The sequence below is a fragment of the Eptesicus fuscus genome, chromosome 3, assembly GCF_027574615.1.
Source record: "Eptesicus fuscus isolate TK198812 chromosome 3, DD_ASM_mEF_20220401, whole genome shotgun sequence".
NCBI classification, from domain to species: domain Eukaryota; kingdom Metazoa; phylum Chordata; class Mammalia; order Chiroptera; family Vespertilionidae; genus Eptesicus; species Eptesicus fuscus.
The window spans coordinates 534,838-562,160 of NC_072475.1; the positions used below are offsets into that span (position 1 = coordinate 534,838).

Genomic DNA, 27,323 nt, shown 5'->3' on the forward strand with positions numbered 1-27,323 from the left:
AGCCTGCGGCCCGGCCGGGTCTCCGGGCAGAGCATCGTCCGGTGCACAGAGACGCTGCCCCTTCGATTCCCGGGCAGGGCCGGGCCAGGTTCGGGCTTGACCCCCCGTCACGTGTGTGTGTGTGTGTGTGTGTGTGTGTGTGTGTGTGTGCAGGAGGCAGCCCATGGATGTTTCACTCTCACATCGATGTTGCTCTCCCTCTCCCCCTCTCTCCCTCTCCATTCCTCTCTCTAAAGAAGAATCAATTAAAAAATCTTGTTTTTTAAAAAAGAAATCTCACATGATTAGACACCTCAGCGTGGCTGAGTCACAGGCGTGGCCACATCGCTGACTTGCTGGTCTGGAGCCACTCGGAGCGGCGTCCTCTGGCCTCGTCTCCGGGGGGCAGGGGGTGAGCACACTCGTTCTGACTGAACTGAGTTCTCAGCTCGAGAACAGTCTGTCGAGTGGTTGCTGCTCGATAAAGAATTCTGGGAAAGCGGGGAAACGGGTGGTGTACGGTCCTGAGCATCGTCTGCCGTGTCCTGTCTCCACACTTCTGCTTGGTGCTCGGACCCCGTGGACATTTCACGGAAACCGGAACCCCAGCAGCGGCCCGCCCACCCTCAGAGCGTCTCCGGCCAGACTTCCTTCTGCTCATCCACTCCCTCCGCTGTGTCCGCCGTCCACGCCCGTCTGAACGCAGGGTCCTGGGGAGACCGGTGACCCCCTCATCCTCACCCCACCTTCCTTCTCGCATCAGCACAGCTTGGGGTGTTTTTTAAATACATTTTCATTGATTTCAGAGAGGAAGGGAGAGGGAGAGAGAGAGAGACATCGATGATGAGAGAGAACCATGGATCGGCTGCCTCCTGCACGCCCCACACGGGGACGGAGCCCGCAACCCGGGCCTGTGACCTTGACTGGAATCGAACCGTGACCTCCCGGTTCATAGGTGGACGCTCAGCCCTTGTTTTGCTCCAAACATGCCAGCATCCCGGTGTCCCTGTCGCTGGGACCCAGCTCCTCGCCGCGGCTCTCCTGGAGGCCGCGGGGCGCCTCCCGGACGGAGGTCCTGCCCCTCTCGATGCCCTTTTCCACGCGTTTATGTTTCTCGAAGCGTCTCTGCTGGCCTTTCAGACTCGGGCTGAACTTCCTGGTGTTTCACGCCGTTCTGTGCGGCCCGCCCCCGTCGCTCCACTCCCGATGTCTCCGTGGCCTCGGCGTGCCGTCCAGCGCGACCAGGCGGCGTCCGCTCCGCTCGGCGCAGAGGCCCAGGCCGTGGCTGGCGAAGGGTCTTGTTTCAGAAAGCGAGCCCCGAGGCCGAGGAGGAGCGGCGACGGGTGAGACAGACGGACGGACGGACGGACGGACGGACGGGGCCTGGCCTCAGGGGCCCTGTCGGTCCTGGTGCAGGCGCCCCCGTCCTCGAGGCCCCGAAGCTCTGGAAGTCAGCGTCCTTTTCTGGAACGAATTGGGGGGTGAAAGGCGGCGTGATCGGCCCCTGTGGATGGAACAAACGGATGAAAGGGGCGTGTTCTTCCTCCTCCTTCCTGGCGTGGGGGCCGCAGGGGGCGCCTCGGGAATAAGCGCGCGTCTGACGTGGGGCGTTGCGTCCCGGTCCTGCGTAGGGTGCTGTACGAAGCTCAGCTCACGTACTCCACCGTCGTCTGAACTGTGAGCCGCTGGGTGCTAACACGTTCCTGACCCGTCGGCTTCGACAAGAGAATGTGGACCCGCAGCGAGGAGCCGCCAGCGACGGCGACAAATACGGCCCAACCGGACGGGCCCGCCGGCCTCCGGGGACCCTGCGCTGGGCCCAGGCCTCGGGGGGCCGCGGGGCAGGACGCGCCCGGGTTCCAGGCCCTGCCCCGTCACGCAGCAGCCGGGACTGCCCACCGCGTGCCCGGCACCTCCCGTCAGCATGCCCCCGGGACCCCGCAGCGTGCCGGCCACGAGGGGCAGGGGCTGGGGTCGCCCCAGAGCGACCTTCCACGCAGGGACCGGCAGTCAGGGGCCCCGCAGAAGCCGGGCAGGCGGCCGTGACGTGAGGAGAGACGCACGGGTGGCCAGTCGGGTGGAAGCTGGGTCCTGATGTGGGGGGAGCAGCCTGGCGCCCAGGCCGGGCGGAGGTCAGCGCAGGGCGCGTCCCGGACGCCGCATCGCCCCGTCAGACACCGGGTCTCCGTCCAGCAGCTGCTCTGCTTTGCTTTCATTTGAAAACGGCCACATGGGCCCTGGCCGGTGTGGCTCAGTGGATGGAGCATCGCCTGAATTGAATGCAGGACCCTTCAGTCTGCAGGCAGACGCTCCATCCACTGAGCCACACCGGCGAGGGCCACAGCTTCCTGGAGGGTCGTCACAGAGCAGCCTGACCAGTGGAGCCAGAGGACACAGGTCCGGGGGAGACAAAGGTGCCGACAGAGGAGGAGCCACAGGGCGAGGCGGGTAGACCAGCAGGCCTGGGCGGAGCGGCGCTGCCCACCCGCAGATCAAGGATGAGATCGCGCGTCTGATCGTGTGTTTTTTATTTTTATTTTTTTAAAATATATTTTATTGATTTTTTACAGAGAGGAAGGGAGAGGGACAGAGAGTTAGAAACATCGATGAGAAAGAAACATCGATCAGCTGCCTCCTGCACACTCCCCACTGGGGATGTGCCCGCAACCAAGGTACATGCCCTTGACCAGGAGTCAAACCTGGGACCCTTCAGTCCGCAGGCCGACGCTCTATCCACTGAGCCACACCGGTTTCGGCTGATCCTGTGTCACCGATGTCAGAGTCGGGCGGTCTCTGCTGCCGGAGGGCCCTGCAGTCTCTCCCTGTGGGGGGGGGGGGGATGTCTCCCACGGCCACCTTCGCATCCCCGACAGGAATTCGCCCAAGAACGTCGGTCACCCGGCTGTGCTAACTCCAGGCCGACAGACGGAGGCGTCACAAACGCCCGTGTGCTGGTGGCTAAAAGCCAGTTCGCAGCGTTGCCGCGGCCTGCAGGTCCGGTGGCCTGTCGGACAGCCGGCGGTCGTTGTGGTTAATTCGCGCCTCTCGGTTGTTTACGGGGAGCTGGGACGGAGCGCATGCCGGTCCTCCCGCCGTGTGGTACTTCACTGCGATCCTTTTCTCCGTCCCTAAGGCGACTCGCCGTATCATAAAGCACGCACTCGTGTTCCTACGTGGGACAGAAATGGCGCGTGAAAGAAGCAGACAGCGCTGACCCTCCCGACGCTCCGCCAGAACCAAATGGGTTCCCGGCTCATAATTCTGCTCGGCGCTTCCTGCCCGCGGACGGCACGGGATGCCGCCGTACGTGGGCTTCCATTATATTAGCTGAGAAGATAAGCATCGCAGCCAAGTGCTTTGGGGAAGTAATCTGCGATCAGATTTATAGTGTGTAGCGTTTTAATGGCCCCTCGGGGCTGCGCTTCGAAGCAGGAAATAAATACCAAATCATTTCCTTCAAGCACATTGGAAATTGCACATTGAAAATCGCTGAGCACATAGAAAGTTCCAAAGCAAGGTCACCGAGAGTCGCCCTGTCACATCCTGTGAGGTGGGCATTACGTCTAAGGAGCCTCAGTTACCCTGCACGGAGGGGGGTGGTGGCTGAGGAGCAGACACGCTGCTGGAAGTCCCCGAGTTAAAGGCAGAGATTACACTGCCCAGAGGATCACAGTGTGAAAGCAACATTTAAGTAGATGATATTAGATAGATGGTAGATAGATAGAGATGATGGATAGATAGATAGATAGATAGATAGATAGATAGATAGATGAAAGATGGAGAGATGAAAGATAGATGATGGATAGATAGATAGACAATACATAGGTAGGTAGGCAGATGGATGGATAGATAGATGGATAGATAGATAGGTGATAGATGGATGGATGGATGGATGGATGGATGGATAGGTGGGTGGATGGATGGGTGGGTGGATGGATGGATGGATGAATGGATGGATGGGTGGATAGGTGGATGGATGGGTGGATAGGTGGATGGATGGATGGGTGGATGAATGGATGGACGGACGGATGGACGGATGAGAGATCCCTGAGGGACAGTGAAGGGAAAGCCCAGTGCAGGGTGGGAAGGCGCTGACAGGGCTTCCTGTTGAGTAGCTCCACAAAGTATTTCGAACTTGAACACTAACTCACATTCCCTCTCAAGGGACAGTCCGCACACCTGAGCTCCCCCCCCCACCCCGCCCCGCGCCGTTAGCATTCCATTAGACCAGGGGTCCTCAAACTTTTTAAACGGGGCCAGTTCACTGTCCCTCAGACCGCTGGAGGGCCGAACTATAGTTTAAAAAAAAAAACTATGAACAAATTCCTATGCACACTGCTAAGTCGGCCGCTAAGCAGGACAGGCAGCGGCGGCCAAAACACCCGGCGGGCCGGATCAATGTCCTCGGGGGCCGCATGTGGCCCGCGGGCCGCAGTTTGAGGACCCCTGCCTTAGACCGTTCGTGGCCACGGCGTGAGGCCCAGTCACATGAAGAAGCGCCTGAATTTTGCTCCCCGAGGACAGCACGAGCCCAGGACCCCCGCGTGTTAGTGTGAAGGTTGTTTAATCTCTGCCGTCTGGTCACCCCGACACGGAGCCGGGCACCTCGGCCAGCAGTGCTGCTCTGTGTTCCTCCACGTTGGGGCTGGGCGACCCCACTCTTCGTCCCACATGGTCTTTCCCCGCCGGCTCCCCAGTTATCCACGTGAATGAATAGCAGGTCTCTTTCCGCCCCGAGCCCCGCGTCCTGTTCTCCCAGTGACGGTGCCGCTGCCCGGACACGCCCTCTGCCCACGCTCGGCACAGCCCCCGCCTCGGCGCGTTCGTGCGAGAGAGTGTGTGTCTCTCCCTCAACGTGAACTGACTCTTCCAAGACAGACGTCCTGGTCTTTTCTAAGTTCCCCGCGTCCCTCGCAGAACGCGTGTGTGAAGCCGAAGATCAAACCCGTGGAAGGAAGCCGCGCTCCCTTTCTCAGCGGTCAGAGCATCAGCCTGAGGGTGGGAGGTCACGGGTTCGATTCCGGTCAAGGGCATGTCCCTGGCCTGCAGGCTCGACCCCCGGTGGTCAGGCACCTGTGGGAAGCAACCAATCGATGTGTCCCTCTCACATGGCTGTTTCTCTCGGTCTGTCCCCCTCCCTGCTACGCTCTCTGAAAAGCAATGGAAACATATCCCCGGGTGAGAAATCAGGCAAAACAACAACCCAGGCCTCGCGCCTTCTCGGGGGGATGCCGGGCTCCGAGGCCTGCAGCCCGAGGCCCATCACCAACCAAACCGAAAACCAGTAACAACCACGAGAGCCCGTGTCAGATGCCGAGCGAGCGAGTTTATTGGGTCAGAGGAGCGGGCACTTCCACCTCTTGGGCGGGAGAATTTACGCAGTCGGAACCGGTTGCTTCAGAACCACAGCCATGGGTCCCGGGTACGATCAGGTGTTGATTTCACTGGTTGGAAAGAGCTAATCAGGCAGGAAGACAGAGAGAGGGTGGAGCAGGTGCTGGGGGGTCGGCTCCCCGGGCAGGCCGGCAGCACAGAGACCGGCCGCTCCTGGGCCGGCAGCATCCGGACCCACAGCTCAGGCGAGGGGGCCACAGACCCTGTCACCCAGGGGCCTGGCGCCAAGGGACCCACAGCCCAGAGCCCCAGGGCAGGTCCTGCCGGGACCGCAGAGCACGGGGGTCCTCAGGCCACGGCAGGGTGAGGGGGTCCTCAGGCCACGGCAGGGCGAGGGGGTCCTCAGGCCACGGCAGGGTGAGGGGGTCCTCAGGCCACGGCAGGGTGAGGGGGCTCTCAGGCCACGGCAGGGCGAGGGGGTCCTCAGGCCACGGCAGGGCGAGGGGGTCCTCAGGCCACGGCAGGGCGAGGGGGTCCTCAGGCCACGGCAGGGCGAGGGGGTCCTCAGGCCACGGCAGGGCGAGGGGGTCCTCAGCCCACGGCAGGGCGAGGGGGTCCTCGGGCCACAGCGGGGCGTCAGGCAGCTGGGGGGCTCCCAGCTGGTCTCCTGGCGGCCCCTGTGGAGAGAGGGGCCCCGTGGGCAGGGGCTGGGGGTGCAGGGAGCCGGGCTGTAGACCAGGTTGCTGGGGTGAGAGCCACAGGAGGGGCCGGGGGTGCGCCCGGGGCCCCCGAGGGAGCGGGAGGAGAGGTTCCCGTGGCAGCCGCTGTGGGACATGGCGACGGAGCGGAGAGCAGGTCGGCGAGGGACGGCGAGGGTCTGAGTGCGATGCTGTGGTCGGAGTCCACGTTATATGCCGTGCGGCCTGGGTGTGGCCGGTGGGCCCTCCCCGCCTGTTCATGGGAATGACTGGGCCGCGGCGTGGGGTTCGAGGACCGTCGTCACGTTCTAATTGCACTTAATCCCGGGAGGCACTTAGGGTGCCGCGCTCACTTCCTTCCCGGGTTCCCTGGCGCGGCCTCCGCGGTGAGTCCCAACCCCTCCCTGCGTCTCTACGGCCGTGATCCCGTCTGGCCAGGGACTCGCACGGACCCTCCTCTCCCCCCCCCCCCCCCCCCCCCCCCCGGCTGCCCCGGTGCCGGCAGGTCCGCGTTAGGTCGGATCGGATCCTTGGGCCCATGCCCCGCCCCGGGAGCTAAGCTTTGGGCCACGTCACAAGGACGTCCTTCGCCTCGACCACTCGGTTTCTCAGACCAGTAACGTCCCCCGGACCTGCCCCCGACCCGGACCCCGACCCGGACCCCAGACCGGACCCCCCAGGGAACCCCCCCTGAAAAAGCCCCCGAGTCCTCCCAGCCTCCCCCGCCCCGTCCGGGGCCTGGTGCCCGTGGGACTCAGCCGTCGGTTTGCAGGCGACCGGATCCCTCACGCTCTGCACCCCTTTCGCCTCGCGCCGGCCTCCTGGCGACCCTGCCGGTCAGCGCCCTGTTCCCCACGGCGGTCTGCGTCTGCACCTGCGGGTCCGAGTGGTCTCTCCCCCATCAGGGCGCCCGTCCCCCGGTTCCGTGTGGCCTGGGCCTGCCCACGTGGCTCCTGCCGGTCACGGACGGAGCCTGACGACACGCAGGGTCCTGGCGAAGCGCCCCGCTTCCTTCACGGTGACAGGCGTGGCTCTCGGCGTCCCCCGTGGGGGCCGCGTGGAGGGGCGCCGCCTTGTACTCACGCCGATGCCTCCTTGCAGGCGATGGGGGACGGAAGGTGCCCTCCCCCCCCCCGCAGCCCGAGGCTTCGGCTGGACGTGTTCGCGAGCACCGGCTCCCGTGTTTGCCGAGGAGTCAGGCTGGTGCCGACACCGTTCTGGGCTTTGTCTCGGCGCCGCTCACGGTTTGTGTCGCTGAGTTTCTTGGTGGAGGACGTGTGTGTTTGTAGCTGCAGTTACTACGTTAAACCCGAGTCGCACTTCAGGAGTGGCTGCCGCCCCGGAGCGGGGCCGGGGAGGGGTGGGCTCCGGGGGCACCGCAGCCCCGTCGGCCGCACGGAGAAACCGAGTCGCAGAGCCGCCCACGCGGCCCTTCGGGGCTCAGGGAGGTCGGAGCGAAGCTAACCCCGGACCCACGGCCTCCGCAGGCAGAGCCCGGCTTCGGGCACCCCGCCCGCCCGCCCGCCGAGGGGCCGCAGATCCACGGCCAGGGGCCTGGACGGAACCTCAGGTGGATTCAGCCCGAGAGCTGCCGTGGAGGCCTGGTCTCCCTCTCCGGGCGCCCGGCATGGGTCAGCCCAGAACTCCATGCGCTGGTCCGTCCACAGGTGAAGGCGGTTTCACTTCGTGGCCCAAGAAAGAGAAGCAAATACTTGGATTAATGGAGAGAGAGAGAGAGAGAGAGAGAGAGAGAGGGAGGGAGGGAGGGAGGGAGGGAGGGAGGGAGGGAGGGAAGAAGAAGGAGGAGGAGGAGGAGGAGGAGGAGGGAGAGGGGGAGGAGGAGGTGAGGATGGGGAGGGGGAGGGGGAGGAGGAAGAGGGGGAGGAGGAGGGGGAGGGGGAGGAGGGGGGGGAGGAGGGGGAGGAGGGGGAGGGGGAGGGGAGGAGGAGGGGGAGGGGGAGGAGGAGGAAGAGGGCGAGGAGGAGGAGGAAGTGGAGGAGGAGGAGGAGGAGGAGGAGGAGGAGGGGGAGGGGGAGGAGGAGGGGGAGGAGGGGGAGGAGGGGGAGGAGGAGGAGGGGAGGGGGAGGAGGGGGGGAGGATGGAGAGGAGGAGGAGGGGAGGAGGGGGAGGGGGAGAAGGAGGAGGAGGAGGAGGAGGTGGAGGGGGAGGGGAGGAGGGGGAAGGGGAGGAGGGGGAGGGGAGGAGGAGGGGGAGGGGGAGGAGGAGGGGGAGGGGGAGGAAGAGGAGGAGGAGGAGAAGGAGAAGGGGGAGGAGGAGGGGGAGGGGAGGAGGAGGGGGAGGGGGAGGAGGAGGAGGAAGTGGAGGAGGAGGAGGAGGAGGAAGAGGAGGAGGGGGAGGAGGGGGAGGAGGGGGAGGAGGAGGAGGGGAGGGGGAGGAGGGGGGGAGGAGGGGGAGGAGGAGGAGGGGAGGAGGGGGAGGGGGAGGGGAGGAGGGGGAGAAGGAAGAGGAGGAGGGGGAGGAGGGGGAGGGGCCAGTCTTGCTGGCGCTCTCCTGCCGGCGGTGGGTCCGGTGTTTCATCTGCTTTAACTCGGACATGGAACTGGGGGCTGTCAGGGAAGAGGGCCCTGAGGACCCGGAATTCGCCCGCTTTGTCCCAAAGCCCCAGCGCCTTGTTCCGTGTTCTCTCCCAGGCAGAACCGGGCGGTGGGCAGGGCCCACGCCGTCCGAGCCAGACCGAACGCGTCGCTCTGACGCAGGGCAGGCACGCACGCGGCGCTTTAAGAATGGACACCCATTAAATTCACAAAATTAACACGCGGCCCCGATAAGGCCGCTCCTCGCTCCATTTGTCCGGCGAAGCTTCTCTCGTCTCACGAAGAGTTGGCTCTGCTTTTAAAAAAGTGACGTTTTAATATCCAGACGTTCCTGCTTGCCCAGCCTCGCCCTCACCGGGCAGGGAGCATCCGGCTCCCGGGGTGAGTCGTGCCACGCCGCGCCCGCCCCGCCCTCCTAATTAGGGGGCGCTGTTCATGGGAGTCGCTCGGCGCCCCACAGGAAGCTCATGAGTAGCTCGCGATGCTCATAAACGTGTCCCTCGGAAAAGGGGAAGCAGAGCAGCCGCTCCTACAGCTCGGAGCCGTCCGAGAGCTGCTGGAATGTTCCGAGAGCTGCTGGAACGTTCCGGAGCTGCGTGTGCACAGGCTGGGCGTGAGGGCGGCGCTCTCCGGGGGAACGTGAGAAGGGAAACCTTTGTTTCTCTCAGAAACGGAGGGTGCCAACGCGACAGAATTAACAGACGTGAGGGCACCCCAGCCCCGAGCACCCCGCTCTGCTCTCAGGCCGGGGGCGTCTCCAGTCGGGCAGCGGTGAGGCAGCGGGAGAAATAGGGGGACCCCCGTGCCCCCGTCCACGTTTCCCTCCTGCACACGCTCCTGGGGCCCCAGCTCTGCCTGTGAGGCCTGCAGGGCCTCTCCTTGTCCGTCCCCACGGCTGCCTCCTACATCCTCCCCGGAGGGAGGGGCTCAGCTGCTGGGTGTGAGCTGGGAGCCCCACTTCGGGGTGAAGGACTGAGAGCTCCGGCCTCTCTCCGGGCACCAGGCAGGGCGGCGGGCTGGTCACCTGCCCCAGGTGTGCCCATCAGCTCCGTACGGCCGCCATGCATCCCCCCAGCCTACAGCACCCCGTCCCCCCATCCTGCAGCACCCCGTCCCCCGATCCTGCAGCACCGCGTCCCCCAGCCTGCAGCACCCTGTCCCCCCAGCCTGCAGCACCCCGTCCCCCCATCCTGCAGCACCCGTCCCCCAGCCTGCAGCACCCCGTCCCCCCCAGCCTGCAGCACCCCGTCCCCCAGCCTGCAGCACCCCGTCCCCCAAGCCTGCAGCACCCCGTCCCCCAGCCTGCAGCACCCCGTCCCCCAGCCTGCAGCACCCCGTCCCCCAGCCTACAGCACCGCGTCCCCCCAGCCTGCAGCACCGAGTCCCCCCAGCCTGCAGCACCCCGTCCCCCAGCCTGCAGCACCCCGTCCCCCCAGCCTGCAGCACCCCGTCCCCCCAGCCTGCAGCACCCCGTCCCCCAGCCTGCAGCACCCCGTCCCCCCAGCCTGCAGCACCCCGTCCCCCAGCCTGCAGCACCGCGCCCCTGCTCTCTGGTTTAATGGAAAGCCCTGTCCCTGGTGACGGACGCCTCTGGCCCCCTGAGACGGTGGGTTCCCCGATCCACTCAAACACGAGAAACACGGCAAACCCGAGGCAGCTTCCCGGCGCCCAAACCCACAGCCCTGAGCATCGCATCCTGCTTGTGCGCGCTCTCTCTCTCTCTCTCTCTCTCTCTCTCTCAAATGAAACACAAGAAACGTTACAGAGACAGCCCCCCCCCCCCCCCCCCCGTCTCCTCCCAGCCTCCCAGGCCTCGAGCGTGACTCAGTGTTGAGAGCCTTCCAGGGAATTTTCCCGACACTATTTGTAAATGTGGTGTAGTTTATTGTTTTATTATTATTTTCAATTAAAAGAATGCATTTTTATTGTGCTCGTACATGTATTTGTAATCTCTCTATATATAATGGAGAAATATGCTAATTAACCGGGACGCTGTAACGGGTGGACCAGACAGGAGGAGGTTGTGTGCGCAGCGTGGGGGGCGGGGCGGCAGGGGGGTCTGCGGGCCTGCGCTGGGGGACGGCCTGATCAGCAGCGGCCACGGCTGCTTCATGGGCCGGAGAGCGAGGCAGGGCCGGACTGGTGACTCGAGGGTGGGCGGCGCCGTGCGATTTCGAATCGCGTTCTGGGCTCCTAGTGAGATAATAAAATTTTTAAAAAATATAACCATGCTGGTCATTACGTATTTGTGTTTTTGTTGTTGCTTTTTGCTAATCCTCACCTAAGGATATTTCTCCATTGATTTTTTAGAGAGAGAGGAAGGGAGGGCGGGAGGGAGGGAGGGAGGGAGGGAGGGAGGGAGGGAGGAACATCAATCAGAGAAAGACACGTGGGTTCGATTCCCAGTCCAGGCACATGCCCAGGTTTCGGGCTCGATCCCGGGTCAGAGTACGTACAGGAGGCAACCGATCGATGTTTCTCTCTCACATCAGTGTTTCTCTCTCTCTCTCCCTCTCCCTTCCTCTCTCTAAAAATCAATAATATATTTTTTAAAAATACTTTAAAGGTATAAACTATGTTTGCCTTTTGCTGTAGGATATAAATTTCCACTCACTAGATGTGTGATGGTTGGTATCACTATGACATCATGGTGTCAGTCCCCATCACCTCACTATGACATCACCATGTCAGTCCCCATGACCTCACAATGACATCACCGTGTCAGTCCCCATCACCTCACTATGACATCACCGTGTCAGTCCTCATTACCTCACTATGACATCACCGTGTCAGTCCCCATTACCTCACTATGACATCACCGTGTCAGTCCTCATTACCTCACTATGACATCACCGTGTCAGTCCCCATTACCTCACTATGACATCATGGCATCAGTCCCCATGACCTCACTATGACATCACTGTGTCAGTCCCCATTACCTCACTATGACATCACTGTGTCAGTCCCCATTACCTCACTATGACATCACCGTGTCAGTTCCCATACCTCACTATGACATCACCGTGTCAGTCCCCATGACCTCACAGAGCAGCGTGAGAGCCCTGGAGAGCTCTTTGCGACTAGAAACGCCCTCACAGGGTTCCCAGTTCTTTAAAAGTGTGCGGGTGAAAGGGGTTAGCGAGTCCAGGGGTTAATGTTAAACACGTGGTGGAATCTCGATTTCCTCTGTTAATACAGCAGCAGCGGGTAGTAATCTATAAGTTTTCCTATGTCCGGGCGTCGTGCTAAGTGTACAATCGGGACTCGCGTTATCTTATCGAAGGCACAGTGAGTCTACAATACCCCGCCCGCTGTTATCTTATCGAACACGCAGTGAGTCTACAATACCTCGCCCGCTGTTATCTTATGGCACACACAGTGAGTCTACAATACCCCGCCCGCTGTTATCTTATGGAACACGCAGTGAGTCTACAATACCCCGCCCGCTGTTATCTTATGGAACACACAGTGAGTCTACAATACCCCGCCCGCTGTTATCTTATCGAACACGCAGTGAGTCTACAATACCCCGCCCGCTGTTATCTTATCGAACGCACAGTGAGTCTACAATACCCCGCCCGCTGTTATCTTATCGAACGCACAGTGAGTCTACAATACCCCGCCCGCTGTTATCTTATCGAACGCACAGTGAGTCTACAATACCCCGCCCGCTGTTATCTTATCGAACACACAGTGAGTCTACAATGCCCTGCCCGCTGTTATCTTATGGAACACACAGTGAGTCTACAATACCCCGCCCGCTGTTATCTTATCGAACACGCAGTGAGTCTACAATACCCCGCCCGCTGTTATCTTATCGCACACACAGTGAGTCTACAATACCCCGCCCGCTGTTATCTTATGGAACACGCAGTGAGTCTACAATACCCCGCCCGCTGTTATCTTATGGAACACGCAGTGAGTCTACAATACCCCGCCCGCTGTTATCTTATTGAACACACAGTGAGTCTACAATACCCCGCCCGTTGCAGACCAGCCGCCAGGCAGACCCTGGGAATCCCACATGCATGACGGCCCTGATTCCCATAGTAACCTGTGAAGGAGGCGCCGTCACCCCACACCACAGAGGGAACCACGGGCAGGAGAGGCCACCAGCACCAGGTCACACCATGCGCTGCCTCCGGGACGGGTAGGGTTGCCAGGATATCGTCTCCGTGCTCTGCACGCAGCACCTCCCCGCGGTGGCCCAGGTGTTAGTCGCGAGGCTGCCCCTTCCCGCAGAATGAAGATGCGCCAACAGGACGCAGGGCCCTCTCTCTCCTGCGATGCTGCACTTTGAGTCCCTGCAGCTGTGGAGGAGGGTGAGACTGTAACTCCCTACAACCCGGAGGAGGGTGAGACTTCAACTCCCTACAACACGGAGGAGGGTGAGACTGTAACTCTCTACAACACGGAGGAGGGTGAGACCTCAACTCCCTACAACACGGAGGAGGGTGAGACCTCAACTCCCTACAACACGGAGGAGGGTGAGACTGTAACTCCCTACAACACGGAGGAGGGTGAGACTGTAACTCCCTACAACACAGAGGAGAGTGAGACCGTAACTCCCTACACACAGAGGAGGGTGAGACCTCAACTGCCTACAACACGGAGGAGGGTGAGACCACAACTCCCTACAACACGGAGGAGGGTGAGACTGTAACTCCCTACAACATGGAGGAGGGTGAGACCGTAACTCCCTACAACACGGAGGAGGGTGAGACCTCAACTCCCTACAACACGGAGGAGGGTGAGACCTCAACTCCCTACAACACGGAGGAGGGTGAGACCTCAACTCCCTACAACACAGAGGAGGGTGAGACTGTAACTCCCTACAACACGGAGGAGGGTGAGACCGTAACTCCCTACAACACGGAGGAGGGTGAGACCTCAACTGCCTACAACACGGAGGAGGGTGAGACCTCAACTCCCTACAACACGGAGGAGGGTGAGACTGTAACTCCCTACAACACGGAGGAGGGTGAGACCTCAACTCCCTACAACACGGAGGAGGGTGAGACCGTAACTCCCTACAACACGGAGGAGGGTGAGACCTCAACTCCCTACAACACGGAGGAGGGGGAGACTGTAACTCCCTACAACACGGAGGCGGAGGAGGGGAGTTACAGGGAGCGGCTGGCACCTGGGCAGCTGAGAGCAGGGGACCAGCATCGCAGACTTCCCGTTTGTAGATGTCAGACCATATTCTATGTGAATTGTTTTGGATTTAAACAGACAACAGGTCACAGTTTAGTGAAAAGCCCACAGCGTCTCAGGGGGAGATGCACCCGCCACGGGGCTGATACCAAGAGGACCTGAGAGCGGGAACTCACACACGGACACGCGGTCGCTGGAGACTTGCAGGGACAGGTGGGAGGTCGGTCGCTGTGGACAACTTCTCTTGACTCTGTTTCTGAATTAACTGTAGTGGGTGCCGTTGGGTGAGGTCACACAGGGCTCACGTTTGCATTTCCTGTCATAGTCCTGGGGCTGGGGGGGCGGGGGGGGGGTGTGGGCAGAGAGCTGCCCATTCCACCCTTTGTCCCCAAAGCCGACCTCATGAACTGAGGACTTCAGGGAGCTTTGACCCCAAGAAGAAGGATTCGAACCCCGACCCTGCGCCGCTTCCTGCTAGGAGCCACAGCCCATGTCCTCAGCCACTTGTTGTTGCTCCTCACACGAGTCCCCCACCCGCAGGCCAGCGATTGGGTGGGCGACGCAGGGGACACCCAGCTGAGAGCAGCACCGACCAGGACAAAGGGGCGTTCCTGATGGCGGTGACCTTGAAACGTGTCCATGTCCCCTAACCCCGCGGTCGGCAAACTCATCAGTCAACAGAGCCAAATACCAACAGCACAGCGATTGACATTTCTTTGGAGAGCCCAATTTTTTAAACTTAAACTTCTTCTAACGCCACTTCTTCAAAACAGACTCGCCCAGGCCGTGGTGTTTTGTGGAAGAGCCACACTCAAGGGGCCAAAGAGCCGCATGTGGCTCGCGAGCCGCAGTTTGCCGACCACGGGCCTAAAGGAATCCAAGTATGTTCACATGCAGCTCTGGAGGAAAAGTGAATTATTTTGCTGTTCTTTCCACAGAAAACCGTGTTGACAGAAGCATTGTCACCTGTAGGCGTGCACAGCAGACACAGGGGGGGAAGGTTAGCGACGATGCGATGAGTAGGATGACACCCTATTGTTTTGATCCTGTGATAGTTACAGATTTTGTCGACGTGTACGTTTTTATTTGTCAGTTATTTCTATTCTGAATGAGCACCCATATTGTACCTGCGATCATGGTCACAACGTTGTCGTCTTTTTCTTAAAGGGGACCCCCACCTTATAAACCTCCAGACTCACAGAATCTGGGCCCAGAACGTGAGGGCAGGATCGCCCCGATCGGGGAGGGAAGCCCGGTAGCTTTCATGACCTTGGGGATGCTCGGAGGGCGCGTGTCACTGTGAGGTGGGGTGGCGATGTTTTGGGAGAGGGGACCCTGGGTATTTACAGTATAAACGCATCCTATAAACGCCATTAGTCAGCTCCTTCGGAAACGTCTGACTTGATGAACTAAGCGCAGTGTCCGCAGGCTGCCCGCCCCCCACTGTCCCTGTCCCTCACCCGATCCCCTCGTCCACCCTGCGCTCCCTCGCGGCCACCGCGGTCTCTGAGGCGCGATACGACTTCCCTTCCGTGAACACCAACTGGAAAAGCGGCAGGTTCGGGAGGTCCCTCCTGGGCCTGGGTCTCGATCCCTTTGCTCCCGGTGTGGGCCCTGCAGGCTGCAGGCGGGCGCTGCAGGAGGCATGGCTTTGGGGAGGGATAGTCTTTATTTTATTATATTTTAATCTTTATTGTTGAAAGTATTGCATTCATCCCCTTTCCCCCACTGACCCCCTCCAGCACCCCCCGCACCCCCTCCCAGGCCTTCAGCACCCCATTGTCTGTGCCCATGGGCCATGCATAGATGCTACCAGGTCTTTGGTTGATCACCTCCCTCCCGCCCCCCGCCCCCGCCTCCCCTCTGAGATTCCGCACTCTGTTCCAGGCTTCCATGTCTCTGGATCCGCTCTGTTCATCAGTTCATTTTGTTCACTAGGGGCCTGGTGCATGAATTCATACACCGGTGGGGTCCCTCAGCCTGGCCTGCGGGATCGGGCCGAATCTGGCTCTCTGACATCCCCCGAGGGGTCCCAGATTGCGAGAGGGTGCAGGCCAGGCCGAGGGACCCCACCAGTGCACGATCAGGGCCAGGGAGGGACCACGGGAGGGCTTCAGGGCGTGTCTGGCCCGTCTCACTCAGTCCTGATTGGCTGGACCCCAGCAGCAAGCTAACCTACCGGTCAGAGAGTCTGCCCCCTGGTGGTCAGTGCCTGTCATAGTGAGCAGTTGAGCAGTCTTAGCATATCATTAGCATATTACACTTTGATTGGCTGAATGGACGACTGGACGACCACACACTTAGCATATTAGGCTTTTATTATGTAGAGTTAGATTCCACATACGAGTGAGATCATGCAATACTTGTCTTCCTCTGACTGATGTATTTCACTCAGCATGATCCTCTCCAGGCCCCCCCACGCTGTCTCAAAGGGTGAGAGAGCCTCCTTTTTCATGGCTGCATAGTATTCCACGGTGTACACGGTGTTCATGGCCAGATGATGATGATCTCTGAACGCATAATCATCTGGCCACTCCGTGTCTATCCTATAGAATAAAAGGCTAATATGCAAATTGTCCCCTCGACCAGGAGTTCAACCAGCAGGCAGGCCGGCCAACCGCCCATGTCCCCTCCCCCTGGCCAGGCTGGCCGGACCCCACCCATGCATGAATTCATGCACCGGGCCTCATATATATATACACACACACACACACACACACACACACACACACACACACTGAGTGGCCAGGTTGTCATGCGTTCAGAGATCATCATCATCTGGCCGCTCGGTGTCGATGCGCCACAGCTTCTATCCGCTCGCCCACGGGTGGGCCCGTGGCTGTGTCCGGGGCTGGTCTTCAGAAGGCTCCTCACCCAGAGAGGACCCTCCTCTTGGCCATCGGCACTCAGGGAGGTGGCTGCCCCGTCCCCACCCGGGAGCCAACGTCCTCCCCGCCCCACGGGAGGGGCGGGGCGGCACGGACACGACGCAGGCGGCCTTCCCGTGGTGGGGTGCCCGTGACACACGGCGTGGCGTGCGTGCGGGGGCAGGTCCCTGACTGAGAGCCATAAACCCGGCGAGTCCCCGTAAATGCCAGATGAAGAGGTGAGCTCACCGCAGTCACCGAGGGAACGGCCAGCCGCGCGCATTCACACGGGACTTCAAATGTGCAGGCGATGACGGGGAGGCGCCCCGCCCGGGCCGGGAGGATATAAGCCCGCGGTCCAGGCCACAGGCACACCCGGCTCTTCTCGCCGACCTGCTCTCCGCTCCGTCGCCATGTCCCACAGCGGCTGCCCCGGGAACCTCTCCTCCGGCTCCCTCGGGGGCCCCCTGCGCCCCCCCCGGCTCCTCCTGTGGCTCCCACCCCAGCAACCTGGTCTACAGCCCGGCCCCCTGCGCCCCCGGCCCCTGCCCACGGGGCCCCTCTCTCCACAGGAGCCGCCAGGAGACCTGCCGGGAGCCCCCCAGATGCCGGACGCCCCCCATCTGTGGCCCCGGCACCTCCTCGCTCTGCGGTCCCTGTGGGACGACCCGCCCCGGGTCCCTGGGCTGTGGGTCCCCTGGCGTCAGGCCCGGGGGTCACGGGGTCTGTGGGTTCCCTTCCCAGAGCTCTGGGCCCGGGTTCTGCCGCCCCACCTGCCCCCCTTCGAGGGTGACCCAGGCTTCTTGCTACAGACCAGCCTGGGGCTCTCGCCGCCGCTGAGCGTCGCACCAAGTCCCTCCTGGCCGTCCCCGCCGGCAGAGCCCGGCTCAGACCCGCTGTCTCCACCGGCGACGGGGGCACCACTCCCTCGTTCTCCGTCAGCGTCTCACCTCGTCTCTGGCCCCAAATACGACGGAAAGACTTTATCTCAGAAAGTCCACCGTTGGTGGATCCGCTCTCCACGGGAGACGGAACGAAGGACCCTGGGATGTCTTTTGAAATGTGTGGAACGCCGAATCGCGGCCCCTAATACAGTCATTGATGAGCAGCTGTGTGTGTTGGTGCTGTGTTCGCTCGCGGGGGGTTGGCTGGGGTCTGTGAAAGCGAATTGTGAAAAGGTGCATGTGACCTGGAGACAGGCTGTGCAGTTCGAGGGAGCTGGAGGCCGAACACCTTTTGGGGGACCTCAGACTGCACGTCGTGGGGCTCTTGTTTGACTAGGTAGACGTTTGTGGGTTAAAATCTCCAAATCAGGAATGAGATCGGTTCCTCCGAAGACGGGGCCCTCGGGCGTAACGCAGCAGGCTGGCGGGCTGGGGGGGCCGTTTCGTGGGGAGCAGGGAAGGAGCCGTCTGCTCCGATGGGGCGGTTAGGGTCACCATGAAAGAAGACGTGAGCAGAGACAGGGCCTCGAGGCCCAGCTTCCCGTCGGTGGAGGCGACGTAGACGCAGAGGGAGGTCTGTGAACAGAGAGAGATGCAGTGACGGGCGGAGGCACGGACACGGAGAGGCCATCTCGCTGTGATGTGGACGGAGAGAGAGGAGAGACACAGACGGGCTGACAGCCCAGAGCACGGCGAGGAGGTGAGAAATGTCCGGCCGTGGGAACACTCCAGCGAGAGGTTCGGTACATGGAAATATTAGACACAGATGTCAATTCACCCGTGTAAGAGCCGGGCAACGCCCGTGCCTGGTAGACACGAGGGAGGCCCACACCCGGCCGAGGTCAGACCGGTGAGCGGGAGGGAGGAAGAGGACGGTCAGAGCCTCCGGAGGGAGGAAATACAACTACTTTGTACACAGTCGCGCCAGACTGACAACTGGATTTTATTTATTTATTTAATATTTTTTATTGTTTAAAGTATTACATATATTAGTACATATATCTCCTTTTTTTTCCCCATTGACCTTCCCCCAGCCTCCCCTACCCCCTGTCACGTGCCCTCATCCCCCCCCCCCCCAGGGTCTGTGTCCATTGGTGTGCTTATATGCATGCAGACAAGTCCTTTGGTTGATCTATTTCCCTCCCTCCCCAACACGCCCCAGCCTTCCCGCTGTGATTTGACAGTCTGTTCAGTGCTTTACTGCCTCTGTATCTATCTTTTTATTCATCAGGTTATAATGTCCTTCATTTTCCATGAATGAGTGAGATCATGTGGTATTTTTCTCTCATTGCCTGGCGTATTTCACTTAGCATAATGCTCTCCAGGTCCATCCACGCTGCTGCAAACGGTAGGAATTCCTTCTTTTTTACCGCAGCGTAGTATTCCACTGTGTAGATGTGCCATAGTTTTCTGATCCACTCACCTGCTGATGGGCACCTAGGCTGTTTCCAGATCTCAGCTCTGGTGAATTGTGCTGCTATGAACAAATGACAACTGACTTTTAAACAGGAAGGAAGGAAGGTGGACAATAAACAGCCTCAATTTCTGAAGAAAGAAAGCTCTAGACTACTTGACTAGTGAGTGTTTTTTGTTTTTCAGAAATGAAGGGGAAATACAGACATTTTTTTAGACTATCAAAGCTGAATTTGTCACCCGCCTTCCTGTACTAAAATACACAATAAGTGTCAAAAGCAAAATGATCCCAGAATCTAGTGAAAAGATGTAGGAAGGAAGGAATCGTAAATAAAGGAGAGATATTAGATAAAGGAAATACTGCCCATACAAACATGCATAAGCATACATGGCATTAAAATACAGAAATTCCTAAAACACAGTAATGCACGAATTGGGGGAAAGGTAGGTGGCCTTACAGTTCCTAACATGCTTGTGTCCCAGAGGAAATGGGAAAAGTGTTCGTGTCGCCCGGCCGGCGTGGCTCAGGGGTGGAGCGTCGACCTCTGAACCAGGAGGTCACGGTTCGACTCCCGGTCGGGGTCGGGGCACAGGCCTGGGTTGCGGGGTTGATCCCCAGTGTGGGGCGTGCAGGAGGCAGCCGATCGGTGACTGTCTCTCATCATTGATGTTTCTCTCTCTGTCTCTCTCCCTCTTCCTTCCTCTCTGAAATCAATAAAAAATATATATTTTTAAAAAGTCTTCATGTATGTCAGCGAACCAGCAGCGCCGCTGCGTGTCTCGGCAGCGCTGTCCACCGGAACTCAGACGCGAACCTACCTGCACCCTCACCTCCCAGCGTCTGGCGTCCATCAGCCACCTGTGTCCACTTTGTCCTTGAAACGTGACGAATGTGGCCGAGGAACTGAATGTCCCTTTAACCTAATCAGTGCGATTGCACTTGGCACGTTCAATGGCTCCGCTCCTGGGGGCAGGGCCGAGGGTCCCCTTTCAATGAGCGACGGAATAACCCAGCCTGTGTCGCCCAGGTCGGCAAACCGCGGCTCACGAGCCACATGCGGCTCTTTGGCCCCTTGAGTGTGGCTCTTCCACAAAATACCACGGCCTGGGCGAGTCTATGTTGAAGAAGTGGCGTTAGAAGAAGTTTAAGTTTAAAAAATGTGGCTCTCAAGAGAAATGTCAATCGTTGTCCTGTTGGTATTTGGCTCTGTGGACGGATGAGTTTGCCGACCACGGGCCCAGGGAGACTGTGGAGAAATGTCTCATGAACGTGTCACAAAGAACTCCGAGACTAACCATCAGCGCTAGCACCTCTGCCTCTTTGGCCGGATAGATCTTTTCATTTTCCCTTTGCTGTTTTCTTATATTTAAGAACATTTATTTTAAGTGAAAAGAAACACTTTTTTTTAGCACAGTCTTTTAGTCTCTGAAATGTAGGCAGGTTGCGTTTGATGCCTTCCGATTTCTACCTGAACACTTGCTCCTTTGTTGCCACTTGATTCATGCCCCTTCCCTTTTCTCCCCTTTCATGCTGTAGGAGGGTCAATACTTCAAGGCCATAACATTACCCTGTTACATTGTGGATTTTCCACGTTTTTAATTTTTAAGCAATCGAAGAGATTTTTTATGAGCATTCTTACTGTATTACTGGTTACTCCTGCCTGCTTACTGAGACCCACAAACCATTTCATTCGTGTTGCGCATGATGAGTATCTACATATATAAAAGGCTAATATGCAAAGTGTCCCCTCGGGAGTTCGACCGGGAGACCGGGAGTTCGATCGCTCGCTATGACGTGCACCGACCAGCAGGAGGCAGTGCAGGTGAAGAAAGGTCCAGGCCGGCGGCTGGCAGGTGAGGAATCGCCGGCCAGGCCTGGGGACCCTACCTGTGCAGGGACTTCGTGCACTGGGCCTCTAGTTTAGACATAACTAACCTCTCCCCGCCCTCTCTTCCCTCCTGCAATTCCCAATTACCACTTCCGAGGATTGTCTTTCTAACTGGGGGAAACTCTCCCGTGTTCGGTTTAGCTTAGGTTTGCCTGAAATAGAGAATAATAATAATAATAATAATAATAAAAGTAGCTATTTCACAGTGGAAAGGTAAACTTTAAAGGGTAGTGTGGGGAAAGGTATTTTTTTACGACGACGGAGACAGACAATCGCGTGAAAAGCAGTTGAAAGTGAGAAGGTCCGAAGGCACTGCACGCGGGCCTGTTCCGGGGAAGGGTCCCAGCCCCGTAGTGAGTGTCCCGCCGAGGAGACGGGTGCGGAGGAAAAGCCATAGACGACGTGGCGGTGAACTGCTGTGTCAGCCGCTCAGAGATGGACAAGCTCGGGTGTGGAGGCTCCGTCAGGGCGGGAGCGTCTCCCTCCGGCCCGCCGGGCTCCCGCCCAGTTCCTGAGAGATGGGCCCGCCGGGAAAGCAGACACGGAAGGGGTTCACCGTCAAGGCCCAGTGGACATGCTGTGAAAAGCCGTGGCCCTGGCGGCGTGTTGGACAGCGTGTCCCGGGACGGAGCCGAACCACAGGGGCCGGTGGGAGGGCGGAGCTGCTCGCCCGAAGGAGACCAACACTCGTCCTGGAAACGGGGCGACGGGCCCAAGATGACCCCGGAGAGCGTTCCGGGGAAACGGCTTACATTTACCTGGGAGACAGGCTGATGGTCAGGGGACCGGCAGCTGTGGGAATTCTGTCTGTCTGTGAGTGGAAGCGTGGGGCGGAAACCCCGAGCTCACAGCCACGGCGTCTGCTCTGCCCCGTGTGGGTCTCGGGAAGCTGGAGGCCGGAGCCACCAGATGTGAGCGAGGAGAGCCAGCTGGTCCTGCTAATGGGGTGGCCTGGGAGCCGCTCTGTGGGAACTGAGGGTTGATGTGTAAGAAGGATGACATACAGGGACTTAGCATGTGCAGAGCCGTCACGTGGTGGGGGGAGGGGCCGTTTCCTGGGTGACGATGACTTCTACGTGGAGTTGGGGGCTTCGTGTTGTAAAATAATACAGTTTCCTTACCTCGCCCGTCTCCCTGAGACGGGACGTTAGGGAAAATCTCAGGTGTGATCCTGTGTCCCGTGGCCCTTGTCCCCGCCGCTGATTTCACCGTCTGTGAGTCCCTCACACGCTCTCCGTTCACGCCCGACGTGTGAAATGCTGCTCTTCACTGACTGGTTGTGTCTCTGCGCTCAGTGACGAGTGTCTGTGGGCGGCGGTGTGGCCCGGCAGACACCCACACCCTAAACCCTGGAACTTGAGATTGCGCTGCCTTAGGGGGTAGAGGCAGGCAGCGGGCAGCACGAGAGCTGAGAACCAGCTGACCTGGAACTCGGGGGGTGCGGGGGCGAGGGGGGGGGGGGGAATGGAATTCTAAGCCTCCTGAACGATGGATGGAGAGAGGCATGCGAGCGGGTGAGGGTGATGGACGGGAGGATGATTTGAGCCCTGGCTGGTGTGGCCAGTGGGTGGGCATCATCCCCCCTCCCCCCGCACTGACAGGTCGCCCGTTTGAGTCCTGGTCGGGGCACACGCCCAGCGTGTGGGCTCCACACCCTCCCCCAACCTTGGAGACGTGCAGGAGGCAGCCAATCAACGTCTCACTCTCACATGGATGTTTCTCTCTCTCTCTTTAAATTTTTTTTTTGTTTTAAAGAATGATTTGACCTGCCATTGGCCTGGGAGGTGGAGGGAGGGAGGGGTGGCGAGCCCGGGTGGCCTCCAGAGTGGACGGCGAGGAGGAGAGCTTCGGGGGCCTGTGGGGAGGGCGCAGCCCCGCCCGCTCCTGACGGCAGCCCAGCGAGGCCGGGCTGACCTCTGACCCACAGAACTGTAACAGCCACTGACGCGGGGGAATTTGTTATCGCCCAACGGGAAGCTGAGGCCCAGGCACGTCCCCGAAGGAGAGCCCCTCTCCGGCTCCTGCTCTCGGGACGCCGGGAGAGGAGGCCCTGGCGCTGGTGTCCTCCTGTCGGCTTCCGGTTTGGGGTGAAATTGGGTGATTTCTCTTGGTGGGAGATTATGTCTGAGACCAACCTGGACCATGAACATCCATGAGCTGGACTGACCCCTCTTTACCATTCACATGTGACGATGCAGTGGCTGGCGATTCCCGCGTTTTCTATCATCACCTCTTCACTTCCTCCTCCTCCTTCCTACAACGCACGCTGACCACGTTGTGAACTCGGCCGCGGGAAGGAGGGGGAGGAGCGAGGGGCACGTGGGGAAGGGGCGAGACAGGACGTGGGCCGTCGGGGGTACAGCGGGTCAGTCACGGCGGTACAGCCCCGTCTGTAACCCCGTGAAACGCCGGCTCTTCTGTGCTCGCTGCAGAACGGGGTTGGGTGGGGTTGGATGAACTGGGCAGCGTCTTCTGCTTTTCCCACTTTGTGGTGTCTCCGGGGCGGGCGGCGGGCGGCGGGCGGCGGCGATGAGATGGTGCGTGTTTGTAAGGCTTTCCAGGCCCCGGGGCCCTGCCCTTTGTCTCCGAACCCCAGGGATGTGTGAGGGAGGACCCCGCTGTCAACGTAAGAAACGTTCAAACCCGTGAGAATTTCTGGAGTTTATTTGAGCCAAACAGCCCACAATGTCGGGAAGCAGAACCTCCGCGGACCGGGAGGCCGCTCCGGAGCGGAGCACGCGCTTTCTCGCCGTGTTTTCTGCCGGCTCCACGTGGGTCTCAGCCACTGAATTCCCTGGCGCCGGGGCAGAGGGTCACCGGGCACGTGTGTGGAGACATGGTGGCAGCGAGGGACAGAGCCAAGCAGTCATTTGCGTCCGTGTCCTCAGCCATTGCTTCTGGACAGTTTATAGGAAACCACGTGGACGCCTCGCTGATAAGTTTATTGAGAAACCTTCCCTGTGCCTCCACCTCAGGAAGTTTAATGGAAGAGTCCCTGGGGGAAATGCCAGGAATCTAATGCGGAGCGATGGGCGGGGTGTTCATTCCCGCGTGCGGCACGCCGAGGACCCCCGCCCCCCGCCCGTGGTAATGTGGTCCACTAAGAGCATTAAATGCGGAACCCAAAGTCCCCTCGCTGAGCCTGACGTGATGGAGAGCGTGTCTGAGGCCGATGGTTGATACGAAGCGATTAAGGAGAACCTTCGTCTGGAATTTGGCTCCCGCTCCCCGGCGTGTCCCTGACCAGGTCACGGCGATTTGGAGAAGAGCAGTGGGTGTCTGTCCGAAGTGGCAGCTCGCCGCCCCGACGGCCGAGATCCTTCTGGAAAAACAGCTCACATATCAGAGCCGGTTCGCTCACGGCCCAGTGACGGCGCTGAGCGCTCAAAACGCAGTGGCCGCCCGGCGCTCGGCCGAGGGGACGTTTTTGCGAGGAATGTGTCCATGTTTGCTTGTTGGTGAACGGCCCAGGGACAGAATAGAGGGTGCAGGTTCGTCATGCGGCACGAACCGCGTAATCTCCGGGCGTCTTTCAGTCCCAGGCCGGGGGTTACACACCCTCTGACATCCATGTTACCGCGGTGCAGAGGGAGTTGTTACGTGTGGAGACAAAGGGAGGAGACCACTTCCTGGAGCCGATCCTTGGATGGGAGGCTGGGGCCCCTGGAGACACAGCTACTAAATGGCCCGGGTTCGTCTCATAAATGCATCTCCCCACAGAACCCTTACGTGTGACCTTCAAGAATCTTTTAGGTTTTTATAGTTTTACTAGAGGCCCGATGCATGAAGATTCGTGCAAGAATGGGCCTTCCTTCCCCTGGCTGCCGGCACCGCCTTTGCTCCGGCCCGGAGCCGCCTTCCACCTTCCCACGCTGCCCAGAGGCCCGGAGCTGCTGGGGCGGTGAGGAACACCTGTGTCGTCGCCACGACGATGCAAGCATCTCACCCCATCCCACTCCCAGCTGCTCGGCTCCTGTGTATGCAAACTAACCCGCCATCTTTGTTGGGTTAATTTGCATACTCGCTCCTGATTGGCTGGTGGGTGTCGCGAAGGTACAGTCAATTTGCATGATTCTCTTTTATTAGTGTAGATTGATTTTCTGAGTGAGAGGAAGGGAGAGGGAGAGAGAGAGAGAAACATCAATGTGAGAGAGAAACAGCCATCAGCTGCCTCCTGCACGCCTCCTGCTGGGGATGGAGCCCACAACCCGGGCATGTGTCCCGACCAGGAATCGAACTGGCAACTCCCTGGTGCCTGGGACAAAACCCGACCCACTGAGCCACACTAGCCAGGGCCAGAATCTTTCATTTTAGGTTTAAATGACAAGTAAACGCTGTGAACACGTAAGGGGCACCGTGTTTCGGTGTAGATGTGGATTGTGAGAAGATGACCAAAGTCAAACCGATTCACGTACCTTCACTTCTCTCGGTGACGGTCTCGTGCGTGTGGGCGCGGTGGGCACGCTCACCATCACTCTCTTAGCACGTCTCACGTCTGCAACATAGCGGCACCGTGAACGACCGTCACGTGCTGCACGTTAGGTCTCCACACGCCGCCGTTCTGCGAACCCGCTGCCTGTGCCCTTTGCCCAGCATCCCGGTGACTGTGAGGAGGTCGGTTTGAAAACAGAAAAGAAAGGGGGAGGAGCCACGCCCACAGCATCCCGTCCGTAAGACCCCACCTGCCTGGTGTCCGCGCTCTCGTCGCTGCCCTAACGGACCAGGTCTCTGGGGAGCGTGGGGACACGTGAGACGGGACGGACATTCCCGGGAAGGCTCCCAGCCGCCGGGACTCGGGCCTCTGAGCCATTGAACCAGAAGGAAAGAGATGTCATCCCCTCCCCTCGGAACGGATCACCCACCAGCAAGCCAGTCGCGGCCCCCGGGGAGCGGCGCGGGAACGCCCCGAGAATCCGGCCGGGACGCGGGCCTGGCCACCTGGACGCACCCTCGTGTCCACAGCCACGGCGGCTCCTGGGCCTCGGTGTCACGCAGAGCCACCCGCTGTAAACGCAGCGCCCGCCAACGGCCCCGTGACGGCCGTCGCAGGGAGAGCACTGAGGCCCACACGGCACCGAGCAGCCCCGTGGCACAGCGTCACCCCTCGTGGGCCAACCCGCGGCCGGAGGACGGAAACACCCCGTCCAGCGTGACACCCACACCCAGACCCTCAGCTGCCCCTCAGCTGCACCCCGTCTCCGCCACCACCTCCCACAGCGGCTGCCCGGGACCTCTCCTCCCACTCCCTCAGGGGCCCCTGCACCCCAGGCTCCTCCTGTGGCTCCCACCCCAGCAACCTGGTCTACAGCCCGGCCCCCTGCGCCCCCAGCCCCGGCCTGCAGGGCCCTTCTCCCCACAGGGGCCACCAGGAGACCTGCTGGGAGCCCCCCAGCTGTGGCCCCAGGACCCCCTCACCCTGCGGTCCCTGCAGGACCCACCCTGGGGCTCTGGGCTGTGGGTCCCCTGGCATCAGGCCCCTGGGTGACAGGGTCTGTGGGTTCCCTCCCCTGAGCTATGGGTCCGGGTTCTGACACCCCAACGGCTCGGCCTCCAGCGGCTGCCGATCATCCTGCTCCAGACCAGCCTGTGGCTCTGGCTTCTAGTTTAGACATAACTAACCTCTCCCCACCCTCTCTTCCCTCCTGCGATTCCCAATTACCACTTCCGAGGATTGTCTTTCTAACTGGGGGAAACTCTCCCGTGTTCGGTTTAGCTTAGGTTTGCCTGAAATAGAGAATAATCTAATCTACTAATAGACAAATATGCAAATTGACCGCACCTTCGCTATACCCAAGCCACACCCACCAGCTAAGCCACGCCCACCAACCAATCAGGATGAGTATGCAAATTACCCCAACAAAGATGGCGGCTAATTTGCATATCAAGACAGCCTCGAAAGAAGCCAAGAGAAGGGAGTAAAGCTTCGAAGAAGCAAGCAAGCGGGGGGGCGGGGGGGGAGGAGAAGGGAGGAGCGAAGTCAGGGCCGGGGGCGAAGGGAAAAGCAGGCGGGTTGGCAGAGAAGGCGGGGCGGGCGACAAGGGAGGAGCAGAGGTGGGGTAGAGTGCAGCAGGAAATCCTATTGCAGGATTTTTCCTGCAACGGGAACGCTAGTAATAATAATAATAAGGTAGCTATTTCACAGTGGAAAGGTAAACTTTAAAGGGTAGTGTGGGGAAAGGTATTTTTTTACGATGACGGAGACAGACAATCGCGTGAAAAGCAGTTGAAAGTGAGAAGGTCCGAAGGCACTGCACGCGGGCCTGTTCTGGGGAAGGGTCCCAGCCCCGTAGTGAGTGTCCCGCCGAGGAGACGGGTGCGGAGGAAAAGCCATAGATGGCGTGGCGATGAACTGCTGTGTCAGCCGCTCAGAGATGGACAAGCTCAGGTGTGGAGGCTCCGTCAGGACGGGAGCGTCTGCCTCCGGCCCGCCGGGCTCCCGCCCAGTTTCCTGAGAGATGGGCCCGCCGGGAGAGCAGACACGGAAGGG

General features: G+C 59.9%; 2 protein-coding genes across 2 annotated transcripts; both read left to right on the top strand.

The window, feature by feature from the left end:
- The first annotated feature begins 17,003 nt into the window (after positions 1-17,003).
- Positions 17,004-17,430, top strand: LOC129148115 (keratin-associated protein 13-1-like). The gene is given in 2 exon segments (XM_054712732.1): positions 17,004-17,072; positions 17,074-17,430. Coding segments are annotated over 2 exon segments (426 nt in total).
- An 8,670-nt stretch (positions 17,431-26,100) lies between these two features.
- LOC129148116 (keratin-associated protein 13-2-like) lies at positions 26,101-26,367 on the top strand (the record flags this gene model as incomplete). The annotated part of the gene is made up of 1 exon (XM_054712740.1): positions 26,101-26,367. A coding segment is annotated over one exon (267 nt), but the record flags the coding sequence as incomplete, so codon positions are not given.
- Positions 26,368-27,323: the final 956 nt, after the last annotated feature.